At 38.7% G+C, this 22,560-nt stretch overlaps 1 protein-coding gene across 1 annotated transcript in view; it reads right to left on the bottom strand.

Annotated features, from left to right (window-relative positions):
- Positions 1-5,232: 5,232 nt before the first annotated feature.
- The window catches only part of LOC134577461 (uncharacterized), a 29,478-nt gene continuing 12,150 nt past the window's right edge, over positions 5,233-22,560 (bottom strand). The window contains exons 2-5 of the mRNA XM_063436221.1: positions 19,007-19,115; positions 12,657-12,803; positions 9,534-9,673; positions 5,233-5,896 (exon numbers count right to left, since the gene is read on the bottom strand). Coding sequence (XP_063292291.1) covers positions 5,669-5,896; positions 9,534-9,673; positions 12,657-12,803; positions 19,007-19,109 — 618 coding nt within the window. The 5' untranslated portion in view covers positions 19,110-19,115 and the 3' untranslated portion in view covers positions 5,233-5,668. The remainder of the gene's footprint in view (positions 5,897-9,533; positions 9,674-12,656; positions 12,804-19,006; positions 19,116-22,560) is intronic.

The raw sequence follows: 22,560 nt of genomic DNA, 5'->3' as shown, positions 1-22,560 counted from the left end.
ACTCTATTTTTTCTTATGTTGAGTCATACAAAAAAAACAAAAAAAAAACAACAAAAAAAAACATACCCCTACTGTAGTCTTTTATTTTTTCTAAAATAATTGTGCCAGAGACAAAGATAGTAAACATACATGGAGTTGGCATCATTCTGAGAGTGTATACGCATATGTAAATATAATTGAGACCCCCCTGCAGTTTATATTGGTATATACATTTGAAATACAATACCCCTTAAGTAAGGTAAAATAGTTGTTTTCCTTATCTGATGTTGAGGTCTAGATTGCCCCACCTCAGGTAGATGTAGATGTTGGAGATGTCTAGCTTAAGACATTTTGTATTGTTCCGTCTAAGGTATGTAGCATGCTTGGTATTAATAAACAACATAAAATGTAATAAAGTATAACAGGCAAAATTGCGGTCTATGCCATGTCTGTAACAATGCATTTTCTTGGATTAGCTCCATAGCACCAAGTATTGACTAGTTAAATAATAGGGGTAACCTTTTTCTCAGACTCTGTCCCTCCCTGCCTCAGTATTTCTAGGGTCACCTGGGAAGAACTCAACCCATTGAATGTATTTGTTTTTCTTCCCCAACATTGCCCAGTGGATCTCTTCCATAAATAGCATGGCTTCTACCCTTTGAACCCATTGTTTAATGGATGGGCTCTTTGTCTGCTTCCATAATAATGGTATTAAAATGCTAGCTGAACTATTAGTCCCATTAGTGGGTGCCCTGTATCGGTTGATTCACCCATAGGGCATTGCTGCCAGGGGAGAATGTGTAAGGGTGCCTTAGAGCAATTCTGTTCAATTGCATAACAGGATATGCGATTGTCTACTCTTGTCCTCTCTATTATTCTAGTGAGTAATCCAGCTTTGTAATAGTTGTGTATGTGTGGGATTCTCAGCCCACCTGCTCCCTAGCTGTAGTTAAAGGATCACTATTGGGTCAGGAACACAAACATGTATTCCTGACCCTATAGTGTTAAAACCACCATCTAGCCCCCCTGGGCCCCTCATGCCTCCATAAATATAGCAAAATCTTACTGTATTCAAGCCTGAAGCTGTAACTCTGCATGCTGTTTGCCTAAAAAAAAACAGCAGTCTGCTGACATCAACAGAAGTGGTAGCCTGATCCAATCACAGTGCTTCCCCATAGGATTGGCTGAGACTGACAAGGAGACAGATCAGGGGCAGAGCCAGCATGATTCAAACACAGTCTTGGCCAATCAGCATCTCCTCAGAAAGATGAATTGAATCAATGAATCTCTATGAGGAAAGTTCAGTGTCTGCATGCAGAGAGAGGAGATACTGAATGTTTGGATGCATTTTAGGCAGCCATGACCCAGGAAGGATCTCTAACAGCCATCTGGGGAGTGGCCAGTGAAGTTATCACTAGGCTGTAATGTAAACACTGCATTTTCTCTGAAAAGACTGTGTTTACAGCAAAAAGCCTGGAGGTAATGATTCTACTCATTAGAACAAATTCAATAAGCTGTAGTTGTTCTGGTGACTATAGTGTCCCTTTAAGGCAAGATACGACAATCTTGGGTGTTTGCTTGCCCACACAAGACCAGTAAATGCAGTTTTTAATTGGATAAAAAAAACGTTTGCAGATAATGCATAATTTTCAGGAGGGCTATCATCTTTAGTATATTAATACACACCATAAAGGAGAAGTGGAGCAGGTTTCATATGGGCCAGTAGTCTTGGGTGTGACATGTATGCCAAGATATTTGATACATGCAGTTACACAGCAAAACCTGAATTCACTAGATATCGTATATTGTATGGTCGCTGGGATCCCTATTCCACATTTTTTTACATTAACTTTACAAGTTAAATAATGCGCTAGATCTATCCAGTTCCTTAACCATATGTTTTAAAGAAATCATGGGGTCAGTTATAGCAAATAAAAGATAATCTGCAAAAGCATATATCTTTGTTTCCCTACCTGGTATCTGAAAAACCTACGAGGAGATTGTGTCTTATAGCCTGTAGCATAGGCTCCAGTGCCATCAGAAAAAGCAATGGGGACAGTGGGCACACCTGTCTGGTTCCATTTGTGATCATGAAGGAAGACAAGAGCTGTTTTCTGCAGGGGTGATGTCCCCTGGGATCAACTCGGACTCCCTCTTCTTGTTCCTCATAATTTGTTATTGGCTCTAGAAACATTAAGTAGCTTACCTTGGTGGAGAAACTCCACTAGGTGGCCGCCATTCACAAGCAATGCATAGCCATACCTCCTACTGCAGTCTTTTATGCAGCATTATTTTAAACAGTAAGATCAGAATTACTTAAAATACATTTGAAAAGGACATAAAACGTTTTAATATATTCATTGGATGGCAAGTATTAAACTGATAGTTACTATTCTGAATAGGACTATATAACAATACATTTCATCAGTCTATCCATAACTGCCCTGCTTAAAGGAATACTCTGTGGAAAAAATAAAAAGTAAACTACATAGTAGATTTTAGATAAGCAATCATTTTACCATTTGTATCTATTTGACAAACAACAATTTTGCTTTCCTACTAATATTTCAGGCCCTGTATATAGAGATATTGTAAACTGTCTAAATATTTTGACATTGCTATACGGACTGTTTGAATAAAAAAAGTGAAAATGTGTACATTAATATAACTTGAATGATTGTCACAACAGCAATCTATACATATAATTGCAATACACCTCATGTATCAAACAAATGGTATGCTAAGATTTTTGTAGACAAAAATTAGTTGGAACAAAATAGAACAAACAAAATATAATTATTTTAATATTTTACTTTTTATTTCAGAATGTATACTAATTAAACAACTTGCACAAAATATGTAATACAATGTATGTAGGTTAACTGATATCAAAGCAGATTTATTATCTTTAGAGAAAGCTATGCAAATTAAAGAAATAATAATTAAATCAAAACCGATTTTTAAAATATGTCTAGTGTTCCAAATCGCAGTAAAACATTTTTTTAAATTAAGGGATACGCCGTTTATAAGTCAATTGAGGGTATATCCGTAATGTGAGTAAATGGATTTATTTATCTGTAACTTCACAGACGTTTTCTTTACTATGCAACATTTTTATCCTTTAAAGAGTTACTCCAACCACAGTGATCTTTTCTGTTTTTAAAAGTGGTCATGGTGCAAGCTTGAAACTCTGCCAATACAGTGAAATTTGTAAATTTGTGCCAGTGTATTCCTCTGGAACACGTGCCCTAGTCAGCCCTGAACTCTGTTCTAAACTAATGAGAGTTCTGTGCAAAAAAAATTAACAAAACACATCCATCGTCAGATTGCCCTGCACGCTGGTGATGGACATAATTATGCATATTTCTAATAATGAGCTTCTACATTTGCAGGCAGCGCTGTGAGCTCACCTGCAATGTGATGCCTGTAAGACTGCGTCTGTCCAGTTTGCGTGCACACAGTCCAAATAACCTCCTGCATATTTTAATTTTCCCCTACCTCCATGCAGCCCACCCCACCTAACTATTTTATATATTGTTGTTCTTTCTTTCTTTGTCCACTCCCACACGACAATTGTCCAGTCCTCTCTCGTCAGAATTGGAAGCTGGGCTGGCATTAGTGGTAAGATAAACTGTCATATTATCTCGCTGCATCAAAGTAAGTATGCAAACCCTACATGTAGTACTTAAACCTATGTTATTTAAGAGAGGAACAAAGGATACTAACTAATTACTGGACCATAGAGTTTAAAAGTCAAGGGAAACAAAGCGAGTGCATGGATTTTTTAGAAAACACAGTAGCAATAAACCAAAAAAGCCAAGCTGGGTTAAGGAGTACAAAGATTAAAGTAGTTGGATAAGCCAAGATAGATAACTAGGAAAACACAGATACTCAGGGACATACTATTGGGACCAGAAGGAAACCACAACTGGGCATTGAACAGATGAAAAGCACAAGTATTTATAGGCCTTGTGTGTTTCCTTGGTAGGCGCCACTCCAAAATATGAGAAGGCGTCAGCAATGACACAATGATATCATGGAGTGGGATGACATAAAAAGGGCAGAGTTACATCAGCTGATGTCATAAACACAGGCAAAGGTGTCTGAGGGTGTGTAACTGGTGTGAATGGACACCATGCTCATGCACAATGTAGCGTTCAGTACTTCTGATTGAGAAGATTTGCAGTAGGTTACTGGCTGTGCATGTACCCAAGGTCTAACAATGATTTTCTATGAGAAGCATTTGATTGGACCTCCAACAGCGTATCGGTGATGTGTTTTGACAGTGAAATAGGAGGGAAGTGGGGAGTTAAGGTATGTTTTTAGATTACTTCATAGGTTCTTAAATATAAAATGGGGGTGTGGGTTAAATAAATGAGAATTGTACATTAAGCCTTGGTTACTGTTGATTGGCATTGCTCATTGTTGCCTAGTTTGTTGGGAATTGTTATAGACAACAAATTAGGCAACAATGTGAATGTCAATTAGCAGTGGCTAAGGCCAGTAAGGTATTGTCATGCATAAAAAAGGGCATTCATTCTCGGGATGAGAATATAATTTTGCCTCTTTATAAATCACTGGTAAGACCACATCTTGAATATGCTATGCAATTTTGGGCACCTGTTCTAAAGAAGGATATTATGGCACAAGAAAAAGTGTAGAGGCGGGCTACAAAATTAATAAAAAGGAATGGATGATATCAGCTATGAAGAAAGGTTAACAAATTGAAACCTCTTTAGTTACAAATACAAATATATCCGGGGCCAATACAAACCATTGTGTGGAAATCTATTTACAAACAGGACTATACATAGGACACGCAGTAATGCGCTTAGACTGAAAGAAAGAAGATGTAATCTTTTACTGTAATAACAATAAGAACAATAAGGATGTGAAATTATCAGCCTGAAGAAGTGTTTTTGTCAGAGTCTATACAAATGTTTAAACAGCAACTAGATGCATACTTGCAAAAACATATTCAATTATATAATTTTTCAATGTAGGGTAATTGATACTTGGTCCAAGGATAAATCTGGCTGTCATTTTGGAGTCAAGCATGTTTTTTTTTCTCTAGTTTGTTGCAAAATTGTAAGTGCTTCAAACCGTTTTTATTTTTTTTTGCTTTCTTTTGGATCAACGGTAAAAAGCAGGTAGGTGTGAGGAAGGCTGAACTTGATGGACACATGTTTCTTTTCAGCCTATGTAACTATGTAAGCCATATACATAGCTTTAAATAACATTAATTGGCAAAAGGGTTGGAGTTACCCTTTAAGAACTAATATAATAAATTAATAAAAGTCAGAAGTTTATAATGTTTTACAGCCACCTATCTGATTTGATGCATAATAAATAAAAAAAAAATAATACAAATATCAGGATGTAACAGTGGTAGAAAATCTGGCCTTCCAGCAACCTTGGATGTTATGGACTGAACGCAGCGTGTATTTATATTATAGCAGGTACGTTAAAACTGTTGATAGGTAAATAGGTGAGAATCTAGCATATCTGACAGCAAGGGAACTAGAGTACATCATACTATATTTGTTATACAGTAAATCTGATGAGATATCCCATCAAATGTATAGAAAAAAAAAAAAAGGTTCCCTATAGCTTGTTGACAATAAATAGTAAGTGACCACGGGCCATGAATAAAGTACACACCGTTGGTATGTTACAAGTTGGAAACAGGTTACAGATTTGGATCACTGCTGTACATTTTTATGGTTTCATCGAATTTCCCCAGAGGACAGTGCTTTAAGATCAGTTTTTGGACGTAGTTTTCTTTCAGAAATGAAAGATAAAAATCTCGTTTTAAAGAAGACTCAAAGCATATACAACTTTGTCCAGGCGAAAATGTTTTCTGGTAAAAAATATATTTACTTTTAATTAAAGGTATTTCCTTTGGCAACTCTTTTACCTGTAAAAGAGATAAAAAAAAAAAGTTTAACAATTTGCTGTTATAAGTATTGCTTGTAATATACTAACATACACTGCTAAGGGAAAACATGCGAGTAATTCTGAAAAAAAAGCTTACACATTTTAAGCCATTGTAGCTTAACTGAAAAGTAGCTGATATGCAGAATTTCTCCAATTTGGCTTAAATTTGTGACAATTAACCATGTCAGTCTAAAGAAAATCAGGTATAATTACACAAAAGGTAATGCAGGGTTTTGATGACAGAAAGTAGATTAGCAGTGTTCAAAATAAATAAATATTGATAATTATACAATACTTGGTAGTTATGATAAAAAGGGGTTGAAATAGGCTAAGAGCAGACAGAGGGAGGCTAAGTTATGTTGGGTGAAACATGTTGTGACAAACTCCCCTTTTTCTGTGAGTTTGCCACGAGTTTTTGGAGAGGCCTGTTTGCCAGCCTCCTACCCTGTGACTATGGCCCCTGCAATAGAACTGGCTAATGTACTCCAAACAGGCTCTGTTTGTGCAATTGGGACTATATGGTTCGTTTACCGAAATAACCACACGAACAGAGGCCACCATGGAGCTTGTTAACACCTATTAACAGCTTGGAACGTTTCTCACCGCAGTGTTCTAATTGTTCATCTGGGTGGCCGCAGTTCCTTTGAACAACCACGAGGTGGCGGCCATCTTGTTCGAATGAATGCAGACAGCGGTGTCTGGGCATGAATCTCATGGAACTGAAATCGGATACAGAAACACCCGAACACCGCTGAACTTCCATCTTCGCCTGCGTTGGTTTCTTTTTAGCTTAGAAGGGCACTGTTCGATGAGATAATTCGTCTGGATGAAGGAAACAAGCCCCAGGGTAAGACTATTGACTCAGTTCGGTAGTTTGTTCGTTTGTTTGTTCGTTTGCAAACTACCGAACTAGACCGGCCGCAAGCCCTGATTCTCTGGAACTGTTTTGGGCATGAAACCAGTGGCGTACATACCAGGGTCGCAGGGGTCGCGGCTGCGACCGGGCCCGGCCCACCAGGGGGCCCGGCCGCCCCTGCGACCCGGTATGTACGCTCTGGGCCAGCCTCTTCTCCTGGGGGGCCCAGGAGCCGGCCACCTCCGGGCCCCCCGAGGCTGGCCCTGCTTACACCCGGCGGCCGGCGGGTGCGCGAGGGAGCACTCTCCCCTGAGTGCTTCCTCTTCAGCTCCCTCGCGCACCGATGTCATCTTCCGGCGCCGGTATCAGTACGCGGCGCGCGAGGGAGCTGAAGAGGAAGCACTCAGGGGAGAGTGCTCCCTCGCGCGCCCGCAGGACCAGCCAGCCTGCCGGGTGACCGGCCCCCCCAGGAGCCCAGCAGCACCACTGGACCCCAGGGAATCCCCTCAGCACTCCAAAAGGTAAGGAGGCTGGGGGGATTAAATTAAAAAAAAAACATGTGTAAGTGTAAGTGTGTGTGAGTGTTAGTGTGTGTGAGTGTTAGTGTGTGTGTGTGTGAGTGTGTTAGTGTGTGTGTGTTAGTGTGTGTGAGTGTTAGTGTGTGTGTGTGTTAGTGTGTGTGTGTGTTAGTGTGTGTGTGTGTTAGTGTGTGTGTGTGTGTTAGTGTGTGTGTGAGTGAGTGTTAGTGTGTGTGTGTGTGTGTGTGAGTGAGTGTTAGTGTGTGTGTGTGTGTTAGTGTGTGTGTGAGCGTGTGTGTGTGTTAGTGTGTGTGAGTGTTAGTGTGTGTGTGTGTGTTAGTGTGAGTGTTGGTGTTTGTGTTAGAGTGTGTGTCTGCTAGTGAGTGTCAGTGAGTGTGTTACTGTGTGTGTCTGTTACTGAGTGTGTGTGTGTTAGTGAGTCTGTTTGATGTCTGTTAGTGAGTGTGTGTTTGTCAGTGAGAGTGTATGTTTTGTAAGTGAGTGTGTATGTATGTCTGCCGCTGAGTGTGTCTTTGTCAGTAAATGTGTGTGTCTGTTAGCTAGTGTGTATGCATTTGTTCGTGAGAGTGTGTGTGTGTCTTCAGCACTTACCTTTCTCCAGCGCCGGACTCCCATGGCGCTGGGGATCCCTCCGCCTCTCAGCTCCGAATGCGCATGCACGGCAAGAGCCGCGCACGCATTCAAACCGCCCATAGGAAAGCATTACTCAATGCTTTCCTATGGACGTTCAGTGTCTTAAAATGGCGGAAGCGCCTCTAGCGGCTGTCAGTGAGACAGTCACTAGAGGCTGGATTAACCCTCAGTGAAACATAACAGTTTCTCTGAAACTGCTATGCTTTCAGCTGCAGGGTTAAAACTAGAGGCACCTGACACCCAGACCACTTCATTGAGCTGATGTGATCTGGGTGTCTGTAGTGGTCCTTTAAGTGTGTGTGCATCTGCATGCAGTGGCGTACATACCGCGGTCGCAACCCCTGCGACCAGGTGCCCGCCGCCATGTGTTGCTGCCCCGGCCCGCGCAGAGTAAGCGCGAGGGGGGGCCCACGGATCAATTTTCGCACCGGGGCCCCATGGGTCATGTGTACGCCACTGCATGAAACCATGCTTGCGGCCGGTCAAAAAGAGACTTCCATGAAACTTGTGAACCCCTGCTCTGATCTGGGTTTTTGGGGGTATGTAATGTTTTGGGGTACTTTTTGAACTTTGTGAAAATGTGTTTTTTCTGCTTGGAGATCATTGAGTTACTTACAGGACTTTTCTCAATTATCTCCCAACCAGAAGGGAGGGATTGTGTGCTGTACATGGGTGTGTCACAGACTGTATGTTTGTTCTGATTGGTTTATGTCCTTTGTGTTCCTGTGCCCCATCAGGTCCAGGGGGTGTTCCTCTAAAAGACAACCTAAACCATTAAAGCTCAGATCATCTTGCACCTTCATGAAGTTTCGACTCATGTTTGGGGGATTGGAGAACTACACTCTGGGGAATTGCTATAATCACTATACTCCCCTGAGTATAATCACTAAGCTCTTGTAAGAGCTTGTTCCTGCTACGCTCTCTGGACTAAGAGAGGTCTACCCACTGGAAGCTGGATCCTAGTCATAGGTCCAGGGTGGGTGGGAGACAGCGAGATCCCAACCAAGCTGCGGTGGTTCGTGGGGTTTGCAGTAGTTATGGTGTTCCAGCGCAGTGCTTATGGTACTCATAGTACTAGGAAGCAGCTATTGACAGAGGTACCCAGGTGATCCGTCACACATGTGCTTACTATTTTAGGGAGGGAATTCAATTAATTCAATTAATTAGTAGTCATGCTTGCCTGAAATAGTAGGCTTTTAGTGACTTCTTGTAAGAGATATTGAGACTCAATGAAAAAAAGCTGGTCAGATGATAAAAGGCATTCTGTAAAAATGGGGAAACCCTCAACATTCTTTACTTGGGATTTGGAAGAAGGGAAAATGGGATACAAATACAGACTATCGTTTTGGCCATACAGACCCATTGAAGTTGGGGCTTTATCCCAAGGTTAATTGTATGGCCCCCACCCTTATATAGTCACTTATACCCCTCCCACCATGTCCCCACTCTACACCATGTGCTATGTCTACCATAGTTCCTAGTAGGATCTGTGAATCTCATAATGATAACAAATGAAAAGAGTAATTTTATTAAAGACATATTTGAAAATAGCAACAATTGGTTATAGGGGATAGTGTCTGTATACTCACTTTAAAATGGATGGAGTTATCATTGGTACAGTACATAATGTAGTTCTTACTGTCTTTTTCAAGGGTGAAGATTATAGGTGTGCCATTGTGATGTGGGCCTGTTTGTCTGTATTTGTGTAGGAAGAACTTTGCATGTGTGTCTGAAAGAAACAAAAGGAAACCAATTAAATGTAAGATATAAATAGCAAATTATTTAACTAGAACCTAACTATGAAATGTTTCCAGGTATATCTTGATCTTATTATTACCCAACTAAATGGAATTATTCAACTGAGATGTTCACTGTATCAGCTGACACTGATAAGAATCAACATACAGTGTTTTGTCTTTAAGTCTTTTTGTTTTGTCTTCAACATCAAATTGTTGTATTTATTTTTTTACTATTATTTATGTTAACTTTCCTTGCTCATTGTCCATCATAGGAAAATAAAAGTAACTGATGGTCCGAGACGAAAGATGAAATGCTTTCCTTCATTTCTGTATGCTTTTTTTTTTTTTTTAACAATAATCATCTTTATTTCTGTTGTCTAAGAAAAAAAATGCCTAGTTACACAGACTCTCCATAGATAGATTTCCACAAAGTCTACATGCTAGTCTACTTGGCGTCTTTTTCAAGTTGGATTGATGTGAAATGAAATACAGAGAGACAGTGGAAGAACTTAGTGGTTTACATGACTCCTCTTGCGGAGCTGAATGGAAACCAAGGCTGAAGTTCAAGATATAGTGTGACTATGCCACTGGACAAGCAGATCATTTTTCCAAACCCTGTAGTGTACGTTAGATGATGCCATCCATGCATCTCTTGCAAGGCACAGAGAGGGTCAAGCTAGGACCTCCTACCCGCAAAAAGAAAAATCCTCCCCCAAACACTGACACTCAATATAGAAAAAATAGTCCATAGAGCTAAGGAAACACTGAGACACCAAGGATAAAGATAGCTAACCCTAATGGTACTCCTGTACCAGAGGAATCGAGGCTAATCTCTCTAGAGCCGCAGTCCCCCTTCTTTTGCAGAAGGATTATACAGATCAGCTCCATTCATTCTTCTTTTTTTCTATTAACAGATTTATCCTACTATTACATATTACTCAGGGTAATTAGGTAATAGATTTATCCTATTATTACCTATTACTCGGGGTGAATAGGTAATAGGTTTATCCTACTATTACCTATTACTCAGAGTGAATAGGTAATAGATTTATCCTATTATTACTGATTACTCAGGGTAATTAAGTCATATATTTCTGTTACTATTACATTTAGGGTGAATAGGTAATAGATTTCTCCTACTATTACCTATTACTCAGAGTGAATAGGTAATAGATTTATCCTACTATTACTGATTACTCAGGGTAATTAAGTAATATATTTCTGTTACTATTACATTTACTGTGAATAGGTAATGGATTTCTGCTACTATTACATATTACTCAGGGTAATTAGGTAATAGATTTCTACTACTATTACTGATTACTCAGGGTAATTAGGTAATGGATTTCTACTACTATTACTGATTAGTCAGGGTAATATTACCGTTAGGGTTAACAGGTAACAGATTTCTGCTGCTATACCTATTACTCAAGGTGAATAGGTATTAGATTTCTGCTACCATTACCTTTAGTCCGAATAGGTAGTAGATTTCTCCTACTATTACATATTACTCAGGGTAATTAGGTAATATACCTTTAGTCCGAATAGGTAGTAGATTTCTCCTACTATTACATATTACTCAGGGTAATTAGGTAATATACCTTTAGGGGGAATAGGTAATAGATTTCTGCTACTATTGGATGCTCTTTTCTGGCGCTGAAGAAGTGAATTGTTATTCTGATTTATAAAATGGCAACATATGATGTATTTCACCTTTTCACTAGAATGTATGTATGTATGTATTTATATATCCGTATATATTTTTTTATTTATTTGTGTTCAGGGTAACATCGATATTGATGATACAAGATTGTGCTGTGGCCTAACCTGTTATAGGAAAAAGTCGGTTGAGGTGTGTCGGAACCGACGGTGCGATAGGCCTGGAAATAAAAGGCCCACTCTTAGTAGAATATTAATGAATAAAGGGTGTGGAGGGAGGGCATGCAGATCGCCAGACCATTAACGGTAGGGTAGGAAAGGGGGGAGTCCCTTTTATAGGTAACACCAAGCCTCTCCCACAACTCCAGGCAAAGCCTTAACATTTGTGTTCAGAGAAACATCGATATTGATGATACAAGATTGTGCTGTGACTTAACCTGTAATAGGAAAAACTCGGTTGAGGTGTGTCGGAACTGACGGTGCGGTAGGTCTGGAAATAAAAGTGGGCTAAAAGCAGAGAATACAATGCTGTTGTATATTTATTTAGACAATAAACATAATACGATGTATATTACATTATGAGGACATTTTGACAAAAGTCTTCCGCATTCCTGTACAGGTATACTTTTAAGTATAGCCTTTATTGGATAGGATGATATGAAATTGGAATTGTTTGGAAAAGTAGAGAACATGTGATGTTGTATGCCAGTCAGGTATAACTTGATAGTATTGTGAGATAGTCTTAATTTAAGGTGGCCAAAAGTAGCGAACCTACCAGATTTGTTAGATCAAACATGTTGGATAATGAGAAGGCCCTATCATAGGATCAACGAGTATTAAGTGATACGAGCCATTTTGTCAATACTTGGCTAAATATATACAAGTATTTAGGAAGGCTTTAGCAATGTTTCTGTTGTTATTTTTGTCCATTTTATTCTTTCACATTGAGATTATTTCTTTTTTTTTGTCTTGGAATGAATAACAAAACAAAATGCTATTTTTCTTATTCTTAGCAGAACAGTTTATGCATGCATAAAGTGTTCCTTTGTATTACTGCCTGTTATATGTATATAAAAGACAGTAGAGCTCAACATATTCACATTACCATTCAAAACCACAGAATAATGATGAAAAAAAAAAAAAAATGTTAACACGAAATAAGATGTGTATTGACAATGGTTGAACAAGTTTACAAAATTCTGGAGGCGAGGTATAAAAACACAGGAAAAATAGCAACGTGGGGGATATGATAAAAGCTGTGCGATCACTAAAGTAGTAGGGTTAAGAAGCAAAAAATATGTCTGCATGAATTACCATTGTAATCAGCATAGGACTCAAAATGTGCGCACGAACTCTCCTCATTTATGTCTGTAATTGCAATCAGAATCCGATGGTGGTAGTTTCGAAAACTTCTCGGTTTAGGAGTAGATGGAGTATATAATCTGAAGGCGTCTAATTCATCTAAAAGTGGGGAACAGTTTTTGTTAGTAATAGATATGACCAAACAAACAGCAAACGGTATAAATTCACCTGTGTGCAGACAGCAAACACACTTAGTGGGTATTAGGTGAAACAAACACACAAATTACCCTTAATTAGCTGTATTGTAGATAAAGGATTCCTCTTATATCCTCAAGGCAATAACAACAGAACACCAAAAATTGGCAATCTACAATACAGAAATAATAGAGACGGACATAGCGCAATATTGTTGCAGAAAATAAAAATTTTATAGATAATTGCACTCACAAAAATAGTTTGATTGAAGGCATATCAAATATAATGATGTGGAAACTTCAGGACTTGTGGAACATCAGTATCATGCATAGGAGGAAAAAGAGAAATAATAGTGCAGAGTATCCAAGTAAAAAAGTTACACGCTTTATTCACAAATACACTTACAAAATAGAAGTGTCAAACAGGCACATCAGGCTCAGATGGAGTAGTGAATCCCAATGGAAGGATCCAGTGGAGCAGGAAAAACAGATGTACAAATAAAATAAAATAAAATAAAATCAACAATAAAACACTCAAAACACTGTAATGAACAAGCCCTACGCGTTTCGTTCAAAATTGAACTTCCTCAGGGGCATCAAGCATAATACCGTCCATATCCAGGCATAAAATTCTAGTCCACAGACTCCCTTTTTAAATCCGTCCGTTTTGGCGCGAAAACGCCGACTCAATCGCTTACTTCCGGGTTCGGACTCTAAACCACTTCCGGTTACGTCATGCGTTCCGGAGTTGCTGGCCAAGCCTCGCTTTGGTTTCGTTCACAATTACGGAATAACAGGGAGAAAGGATTCCACTTCGTTCATATGTTTGCAAACACAAGTCCATATTATGAAAAAACGGATATAATATACAGGTTAACAACATATCACATATATATTAGATAGCAATAGAAACAGCACCAAAAAAAAACTTCTAACTGGTAAAAAAAGGACATAAAGTAAATGGAACAAGATAAAATAAATAATATTGCTCAAAAGAAGGTATATATATATAGAAATAAAATAAAATTAAATAAAGATATACATAAAAATAAATACACATATAAATGAAAATAAATAATAACAATAACAATTAAAATAAAGATAAATATAAATAAATGAAAATAAATAAAAAAAAATTAAAATTAAAAAATATATAAAAATAAATAAAATAAAATAAAATAAAAATGAAAAAATATGAGTGCAATTATCTATATCACTCATTTTTATTTTCTGCAACAATATTGCGCTATGTCCGTCTCTATTATTTCTGTATTGTAGATTGCCAATTTTTGGTGTTCTGCTGTTAGTAATAGATATGAATGCTGAAATAGAAATAAAAATTCAGAGCAAATTTAAATAGTCTAAATATTACTAATTAGAAATGTCAACATATAGCAGAGCACTGTGATTCTCGAGAAAAAAAAAAAAAGTGAAAATACAAAACTGAAAATGGCTTGACGAATCTCAAATCACCATAGGTGTCAAACCAAGAATTTGTCCTGATAAATCTGAACTCAGGACTGGAATTGTAATTTGCACAATGCAAATTAGATTTCACTGGTATAGCCGCCTTGTGCAGGTAGGAGAAGATACGAGAATCCTCTTACAGTCAAGCAGGATCTTTCACAAAACCAGATAAAGCAGCTCTTGGCATGCCAGCAAGATGAAAGGAGATAATGTTGCAGAAGGAGAAAAAATGGAGAGAGAATATTTCTCCTAGTTGGAGAAACATGATAATCTAAATGGTTAAAATGCATATATAATTCCTTCAAAGTAAAAGTATGGAATAAACCAAAATACACATAACTAGCTATTGGGAGGTTATTGTGCCAATCAGAGTATCCTCATAGAGATGCATTGAATCAATGCTTCTTTATGAGGACGTTCAGCGTTTCCATGCAGATCATGGAGACAGTGAGCGTCACTTCTGCACACTATGCAGCACTGACACAGGAAGCACCTCTAGTGGCAGTCTGAGTTATGGCCACTAGAGGTGATATTAGACAGCAATGTAAACACTATCTTTTCTCTCAAAAGACAATGTTTACATTAAAAAGCCTTCATGGTCAGGCTAGTAACACGAGAACCACCACATTAAGCTGTAGTTGTTCTAGTGACTTTAGTGTCCCTTTAATATTAGTATTTATATAGCACCAAAATATCTCACAGCACTTTATAATTAAAGAAAGACGAGGAAGGCCCTGCTCAAACAAGCTTACAATCTATGGTAGGTAGATATTTATCATTAGGTGTCTTGTCCACTGGTGACAGAATTAAGAGACGGTGAGGGCCTTCTTTAAAAAAAAGATTACACTCTAAAGGGTAAAATTACACAAAATCTAATAGTAAAGTGAAAATTAGACATGTGCAATTCGTTTCGGTCCGAATTAAAATTCGGCCGAATTTCGGTTAATTCGGACATTCGGGTGCAATAGTTGAATTGTCGAAGTGTAGTAGTGCCGAAGTTTCGAAGTTGCCGAAGTTCCGAGGTGTCAAAGTGCCGAAGTTCCGAAGCACAGTATTGCCTAAGTACTAATATACTTAACCAGGGAAAGAAGAAGAATGTTACACTGTATAAAATGTCAAATAAAAAGTATACAAACATAGACAAGATTCAGCTGTAAGCGTTTGCAACACTTACAACAATCAAGTAACATACATTCATATAAAATGTAAGTTACTTGGCCAGTCAATGTAATGACAGGAATGAATAAGTAGATAACTCCCTAATTCCCACGGTATTAGGGAGCTATCTACTAAAGATTACTTAGTATTAGTAAATTATGCCCCTACCCGCTATACCGCGAGTAGGGGCATGTCTATTAAACAGTGAGCAGCCTATGGCTGCTCACTGTAAAAAAAAAAAAAGGTTCTATTGCCCCCCCCAGCCCCAATCCCTGAGCGGCGGGTGGGGGCCCTAAAGTAAAAAAAGGGAGGAGGACCTATTGTCCCCCCATCCGGTCCCCACCCCTGATCGGTGGGTGGGGGCCCTAAATAAAAATTGGGGGGGGGGGAACCTAATGTCCTCCCCCCTGGCGCCCACCCCTGAGCGGTGGGTGGGGGCCCTAAACAAGAATAAGGGGGGGGGACCTAATGTCCTCCCCCTGAGCGGTGGGTGGGGGCCCTTAATACAAATTGGGGGGGAACCTAATGTCCCCCCCGAGCGGTGGGTGGGGGCCCTAAATACAAGTTGGGGGGGACCTAATGTCCTCCCCCCTGGCCCCCACCCCTGAGCGGTGGGTGGGGGCCATAAACTAGAATAAGGGGGGGACCTAATGTCTTCTCCCCTGGCCCCACCCCTGAGTGTTGGGTGGGGGCCCTAAACTAGAATAAGGGGGGGACCTAATGTCCTCCCCCCTGGCCGCCACTCCTGAGCGGAGGGTGGGGGCCCTAAATACATATTTAACCCCCTCCCCCAGGTGACTAGGAGTCCCCAAACCCCTAGTCACCCCGTCTCCAAAAAAATAAACTCCTACCTACCCCCCTCACCCTAAAAATAATGAGGGGGGACCTTAAACTAAATACCTGTAAAAATAAAAATAAACTTACCATTCGATGTTTTCTTTCTTCTAAAATCTTTTTTCCAGCCCCAAAAAAGGCAAATCCATAATAACCAACGCAATAACAAAAAAAAAACGAGCGCAAAAAAAAATAGTCCATCTACACCCATGGAGGGCTCCACGCAGACTGAGCTCTGCAGGGCGGAGCAAGGCTTATAAAGCCTTGCCCCGCCCTGCAATTAGGCTCAGAGCACTCTGATTGGTGGGTTTAAGCCATCCAATCAGAGTGCTCTGACAGGTAAATTAAGAGACTGACAGGTAAGTCTCTACATTTACATTTCACAGCACTCTGATTGGTTGGTTAAGTAACCAATCAGAGTGTTATGAGTCAAATTACACAGCGTGGGAAAATTCCAAATAACTTTCCCACGCTGTGTAAAATGACACAGAGCACTCTGATTGGTGGATTTCAAACCAACCAGAGTGCTGTGACAGGTAAATGTAGAGACTTACCTGTCAGTCTCTTCATTTACCTGTCAGAGCACTCTGATTGGATGGCTTAAACCCACCAGAGTACTCTGAGCCTAATTGCAGGGTGGAGCAAGGCTTTATAAACCTTCCCCCGCCCTGCAGAGCTCAGTCTGCGCGGAGCCCTTGCCGGGTGAACATGGATTATTATTTTTTTGCGCTCGTTTTTTTTTTTTTTTTTTATTGCGTCGGTTATTATGGATTTTTATTTGCCCTTTTTTGGGGCTTTTTCCACCCTACTGTAACTGCAGTTAAATAGCTGCTCACGGCCCCTACAGGTGAGGCTAATGACCTCGTTAGCCAGAACTCCTTAGAAAACCTGGGCTGGACTCATGCACAGCCACTCTGACAGTGGGTGTAAAATTGGCCCATCCTGCTCTTCCGAATACTCCACCCCAGGGACCCAAATAACAACAGAGAAAAAAAACCTACATTTAATCTTTCCCTGGGGCTGCATGTGCTTAATCACATGTCAGGATAGTGGCTGCGCAAAAGTCTGGGTGTCAGATATACACCCTTGACCACCATCCCCAACACTCTGTCACAAGTCATTCCGAGAAATGGATACTTGTCTGTCCAAAAAACTACGAGTACATGACTTTATGGAACTGTGGTTCATTCCCTAAACAGTCAAGTGAACTGAAAATCGGATTTGTAAAGGCATGATTTCTAACAGATTTGAATGAAAAAAAAAAAAAGATCTTCTAATCTAAATTTCAAATCAATACAATTCCTGGTTTAACGAATAAACCCTAAATTCTATTTTAGGCACACATAAGGGACACCGTTAATCTCCAATGAAATACTTTTGGTCAAACTGTAAGCATGGCCCTCAAAGACAAAACCATTATTCTTTATCAAAAACTAAAAAAAGCATCCAGAAATAAATGCATGATAAGTCCACTGCTAGGTATACAACATAAATACAAAAGTTCTGCTCTCCAATCATACCAAATGAGACACATTTGTATATATAGAGAAATAGAGATTACACTTACAAAACTACTGACAAGTCTACCTCCATAATTAGTATTTAATCCAGTCTTAACCCAAAAGCTATTTTAATGTGTCTCTTAAGTAGGAACTTAGAGATTTAGCAAAATGATCACGTGTTTCCATTAACAAATGTTGTTTGCACTGTAAACATAGGACAAGAATTCCATGTTTGTTTATCACCGTAGGTTTATCACCGTACAACCAGCATTTGTCAAGTTATCCATAACCTGAAGCACAGTTTCATAGTAATAATAATAATAGCACATTGAAACTAGTTTGTAGTCAGTCTCATCACAAAGCTAAACATACGGAAGTGGGAAGGGCTATTGCAGCAATAATTACAAGATTAGATATGACATGGTATTACACGGTGTAAACAGAAACCTAGGGAATGATAGTCTGGGAGCAAACACCTATAAGTCTGTTCTGTTGTCAGGAACCAAACTCCTGATCAAAAAAAAGAGATCAAAGAAGTCTAGCAGATATCAAACATGGATATGTTGTAGATGTGGATAAAACACACTTATCTTGTATAATTATTTAATATACAGCTTTCCCCAGGTGATATCCCAGCATATGTCCACTTGTAGAACAGTCGCAATATATAGTAAGTAGGGAATACAGCTGTTAATCTACAAAAACAATAACGGCACAGTGTAATACAGTTAAAACAGGATAAAGCACTGCACAGTTAGAAGTGCACTCAGAGAACAGATGGTTATTTTGCCTACCCTCTTTGTACCTCCCCTTTGATATCTGGGGGGCTATCCACTATATATTCTTACCAGGGATAACATCCAGGACGGGTATCCAAAATTTCACTTTATTTTCCAATTGGGTATAACTTAAAAACATACAAATAAAACCTCATAAATGGTCCTACATGTTTCATCCAACACTATTATATAGGGATAAAGACCTTATGGGGCAATACAGCTATGCCAATGGCATAGCATGACAGAATACAAGTGTCAACAAGTGGACACAAATGATGCATACAATAGCTTTTAACGAGTACTAATGTGATCAAAGGATGTTAGGGTCAGTCTACTGCCCAGGACTTGTGTGATCAAGTTTGGAGAGCCATAATGTTTGATACGTTTACAGTATCACCATTTGCATCTTTAGTTATGTACTCACTTACCTTCATATCGCACTGTATTGCTAGCATCATCAAACTGAATCGTTGTTGTTTTATATCGTACTGTATTGCTAGAAACATCAAACTGAATCCAAGCTGATTCCATTGAATCCTGCCGAAAGAGCAAGGGTTAGTCTCATGTTAAATGAATTGAAAAAAACTGAATTAAAAACTACTTATATTCTTTTGTATCCTCAGGGAATCTTCTGAAAACATAAATAAATCTATAAAAATAGTTTTTATTATTTTTCATTTTTATTTTTAAATTTTTTGGTGCTTGTTTTTTTACTTAAATACACATATAATAATGCACTTTTTTTTAACAATGCACTTTTAATTATGATGCTGTAATATGGTTTACATAAGAGTAATTAAATAATTAACAGTTGTTGCACTTGGCACTTTCAGGTAGTTTAATGTTAATCACTATGACTACTATCACAAGGGTAATGTTACTCATTTTGGGCTAACCAGGTCACTGCATGTTCACAAGTGCATAGTTTTAATGTTGTAGCATTTACAGTGTATTTGAGAGTTTGATAAAGACTCAGTCTCAAGACTTTACTTGGTTTGGTGGGGCACTAATAAAAGAGTAAAGGGGGATCTTCACACACAATGATTGCTAGACATTCTTTTTTTTATTAGAATCAAATTCACGACAGCCTGTTAAGGCCCAGTCTTACCACAGGCAATTTTCCACAGAAACAAAATGTACTTTCAATTCTGTGAATATGTATTGTGGGTACACAGGACTGCCACAAAAAAAAAACCACCACAACAAATTGGTACAAAGTAGAGTTAAGATGCTTCCTATTTCTGCTGCCTACACAAAAAGAAAAGGACATACTAATTCATGGTTAACTGAAAATAAGTGAAGTGGATGTATTGTGAAAGGCGAACATAGATATCATGGCAGACAAATTGTCTGTGTGTGCGCTGTGACAGTGTGTGCAACCACGAGCAGACAGTCAACCGCAACAGAGTAGACAGTAATAATGAATGAATTAAATAATAAAGAAAATAATGTAATAGTATAAATGAAATGCAAATATTTTACATTTTTGCAGTGTAGCCTGCACAAATCAGGCAATTATATTGTTTATTACCCTACCTCCACAGCACTATCTAAATATAAATGTGCTATGCAGAAATGTTTTTCTTATGTTAAGTGAACAGCTAGTTAGTAAATGAGAATGCCCTACACAGAAATCGCAATACAACAGCATGTTGTTTCCTAATCGCTGTGACAAATTTTGGTTCTATTAATAGGACTGCACTTCTACACGTTACCGACCACTATTGGTGCATACGGTGTCCCTTTAATTGTGGTAGATAAACGAGCAAAGATGGTCTGAGATGATAAGGTTCAGCATATTTGCACCAATGTCCCATAATAAAAAAAAGAGTAGGTAATTCACATTGCTGTATTAACCTCTCCAACCTGGAACTGAGTGCTTCCAACATAGCTCTGTCAGCTATTGTTATATTCTGTTATTCAAAACAGCCCCCTACAAAACATAACATAGCCTTTGCACCTATACGTCGGGATTGATACTTCCACTTGTATATTCAGGGTGGGAGAGACAGTTAATACCACAGACAAAGCAAGCAGAGAAGGATGAATTGTATTCTAATGTTTAGTTCAAGGATGTTATTTCAAGAGAACTTAAAGTTTTCATTTAATAACACCGCTCCTTTAGTCTGATGTCCTTGTATGGTTTCTAATTCTTCTGTTAAGCACAATTAAACAGCATTTCACAGCAATCTCACCAACACGGTTTAACGGACAGGGTGGTAAAACGTAGTCTCTGGCAGTGCAATCTCATTGAATCACTTTATTAAAGAAGGAAAGTGAATTTAGGTAGATAAATAAAGTATAAAACTAATAGGGGGGAGTCGGGCAACTACAGGCCAGTAAGCCTTACTTCAGTAGTGGGGAAAGTAATGGAAACCATGTTAAAGGATAGGATTGTTGAACATCTAAAAACACATGGATTTCAAGATCAGAGACAACATGGGTTTACTTCAGGGAGATCATGCCAAACTAATCTTATTGATTTTTTTTGATTGGGTAACTAAAATTATAGATCAGGGTGGTGCAGTAGACATTGCTTACCTAGATTTCAGTAAGGCTTTTGACACTGTTGCACATAGAAGGCTTATCAATAAATTGCAATCTTTAAGTTTGGATTCCAATATTATTGAATGGGTAAGGTAGTGGCTGAGTAACAGGCAACAGAGTGTTGTAGTCAAAGGAGTATATTCGAAGCTTGGGCTTGTCACCAGTGGGGTACCTCAGGGATCTGTACTTGGACCCATTCTCTTTAATATTGTTATTAGTGATATTGCAGAAGGTCTTGATGGTAAGGTATGTCTTTTTGCTGATGATACTAAGATATGTAACAGGGTTGATGTTCCAGGAGAGATAAGCCAAATGGCAAATAATTTAGGTAAACTAGAAAAATGGTCAGAGTTGTGGCAACTGACATTTAAAAGTGCAAGATAATGCATCTTGGACATAAAAACCCAAGGGCAGAGTACAGAATATTTGATAGAGTCCTAACCTCAGCATCTGAGGAAATGGATTTAGGGGTGATTATTTCTGATGACTTAAAGGTAGGCAGACAATGTAATAGAGCAGCAGGAAATGCTAGCAGAATGCTTGGTTGTATAGGGAGAGGTATTAGCAGTAGAAAGAGGGAAGTGCTCATGCCACCGTATCTTCAGAAGGATATTGATACCTTAGAGAGAGTTCAGAGAAGGGTTACTAAACTGGTTCATGGATTGCAGGATAAAATTTACCAGGAAAGGTTATCTTAACATGTCTAGCTTGGAGGAAAGACGAGACAGGGGGGATATGATAGAAACATATAAATAAATACATAAAGGGAATCAACACAGTAAAGGAGGAGACTATATTTAAAAGAAGAAAAACTACCACAACAAGAGGACATAGTCTTAAATTAGAGGGACAAAAGTTTAAAAATAATATCAGGAAGTATTACTTTACTGAAAGGGTAGTGGATGCATGGAATAGCCTTCCAGCTGAAGTGTTAGAGGTTAACACAGTAAAGGAGTTTAAGCATGCGTGGGATAGGCATAAGGCTATCCTAACTATAAGATAAGGCCAGGGACTAATTAAAGTATTTAGAAAATTGGGCAGACTAGATGGGCCGAATGGTTCTTATCTGCCGTCACGTCACATTCTATTATGAATACTTTAAAAAGTGGTCATAAAAATCAAATGGCAAATATGTTGCAACAGAAAATATACATAGCATCATATAATAGCACAAACAAGGGATTTTAGATAATGTCTAGCTGCTGGATACATTTTGGATGTCAGATACATTTTGGATGTCACATGATGCTTTGTTGACAGCTCATAGCGGGGGTGATCGTATGGGTTTTGATGCATCATATTTGCCATTTCACTTTTTTAGGGATTTTAAAAGAATTGGTAATAATGTTTGATGATTTATTTTTGCTATTATACATGTTAATATTGCTTCCTAGGTGTAAGTGTGTGAGTGATTCAAATGATGAAGCTGTAAACC

Source organism: Pelobates fuscus, chromosome 11, assembly GCF_036172605.1.
Source record: "Pelobates fuscus isolate aPelFus1 chromosome 11, aPelFus1.pri, whole genome shotgun sequence".
Taxonomy (NCBI): domain Eukaryota; kingdom Metazoa; phylum Chordata; class Amphibia; order Anura; family Pelobatidae; genus Pelobates; species Pelobates fuscus.
Note: the sequence above shows the minus strand (reverse complement) of the source record. Positions and strands in the feature narration are given on the sequence as shown.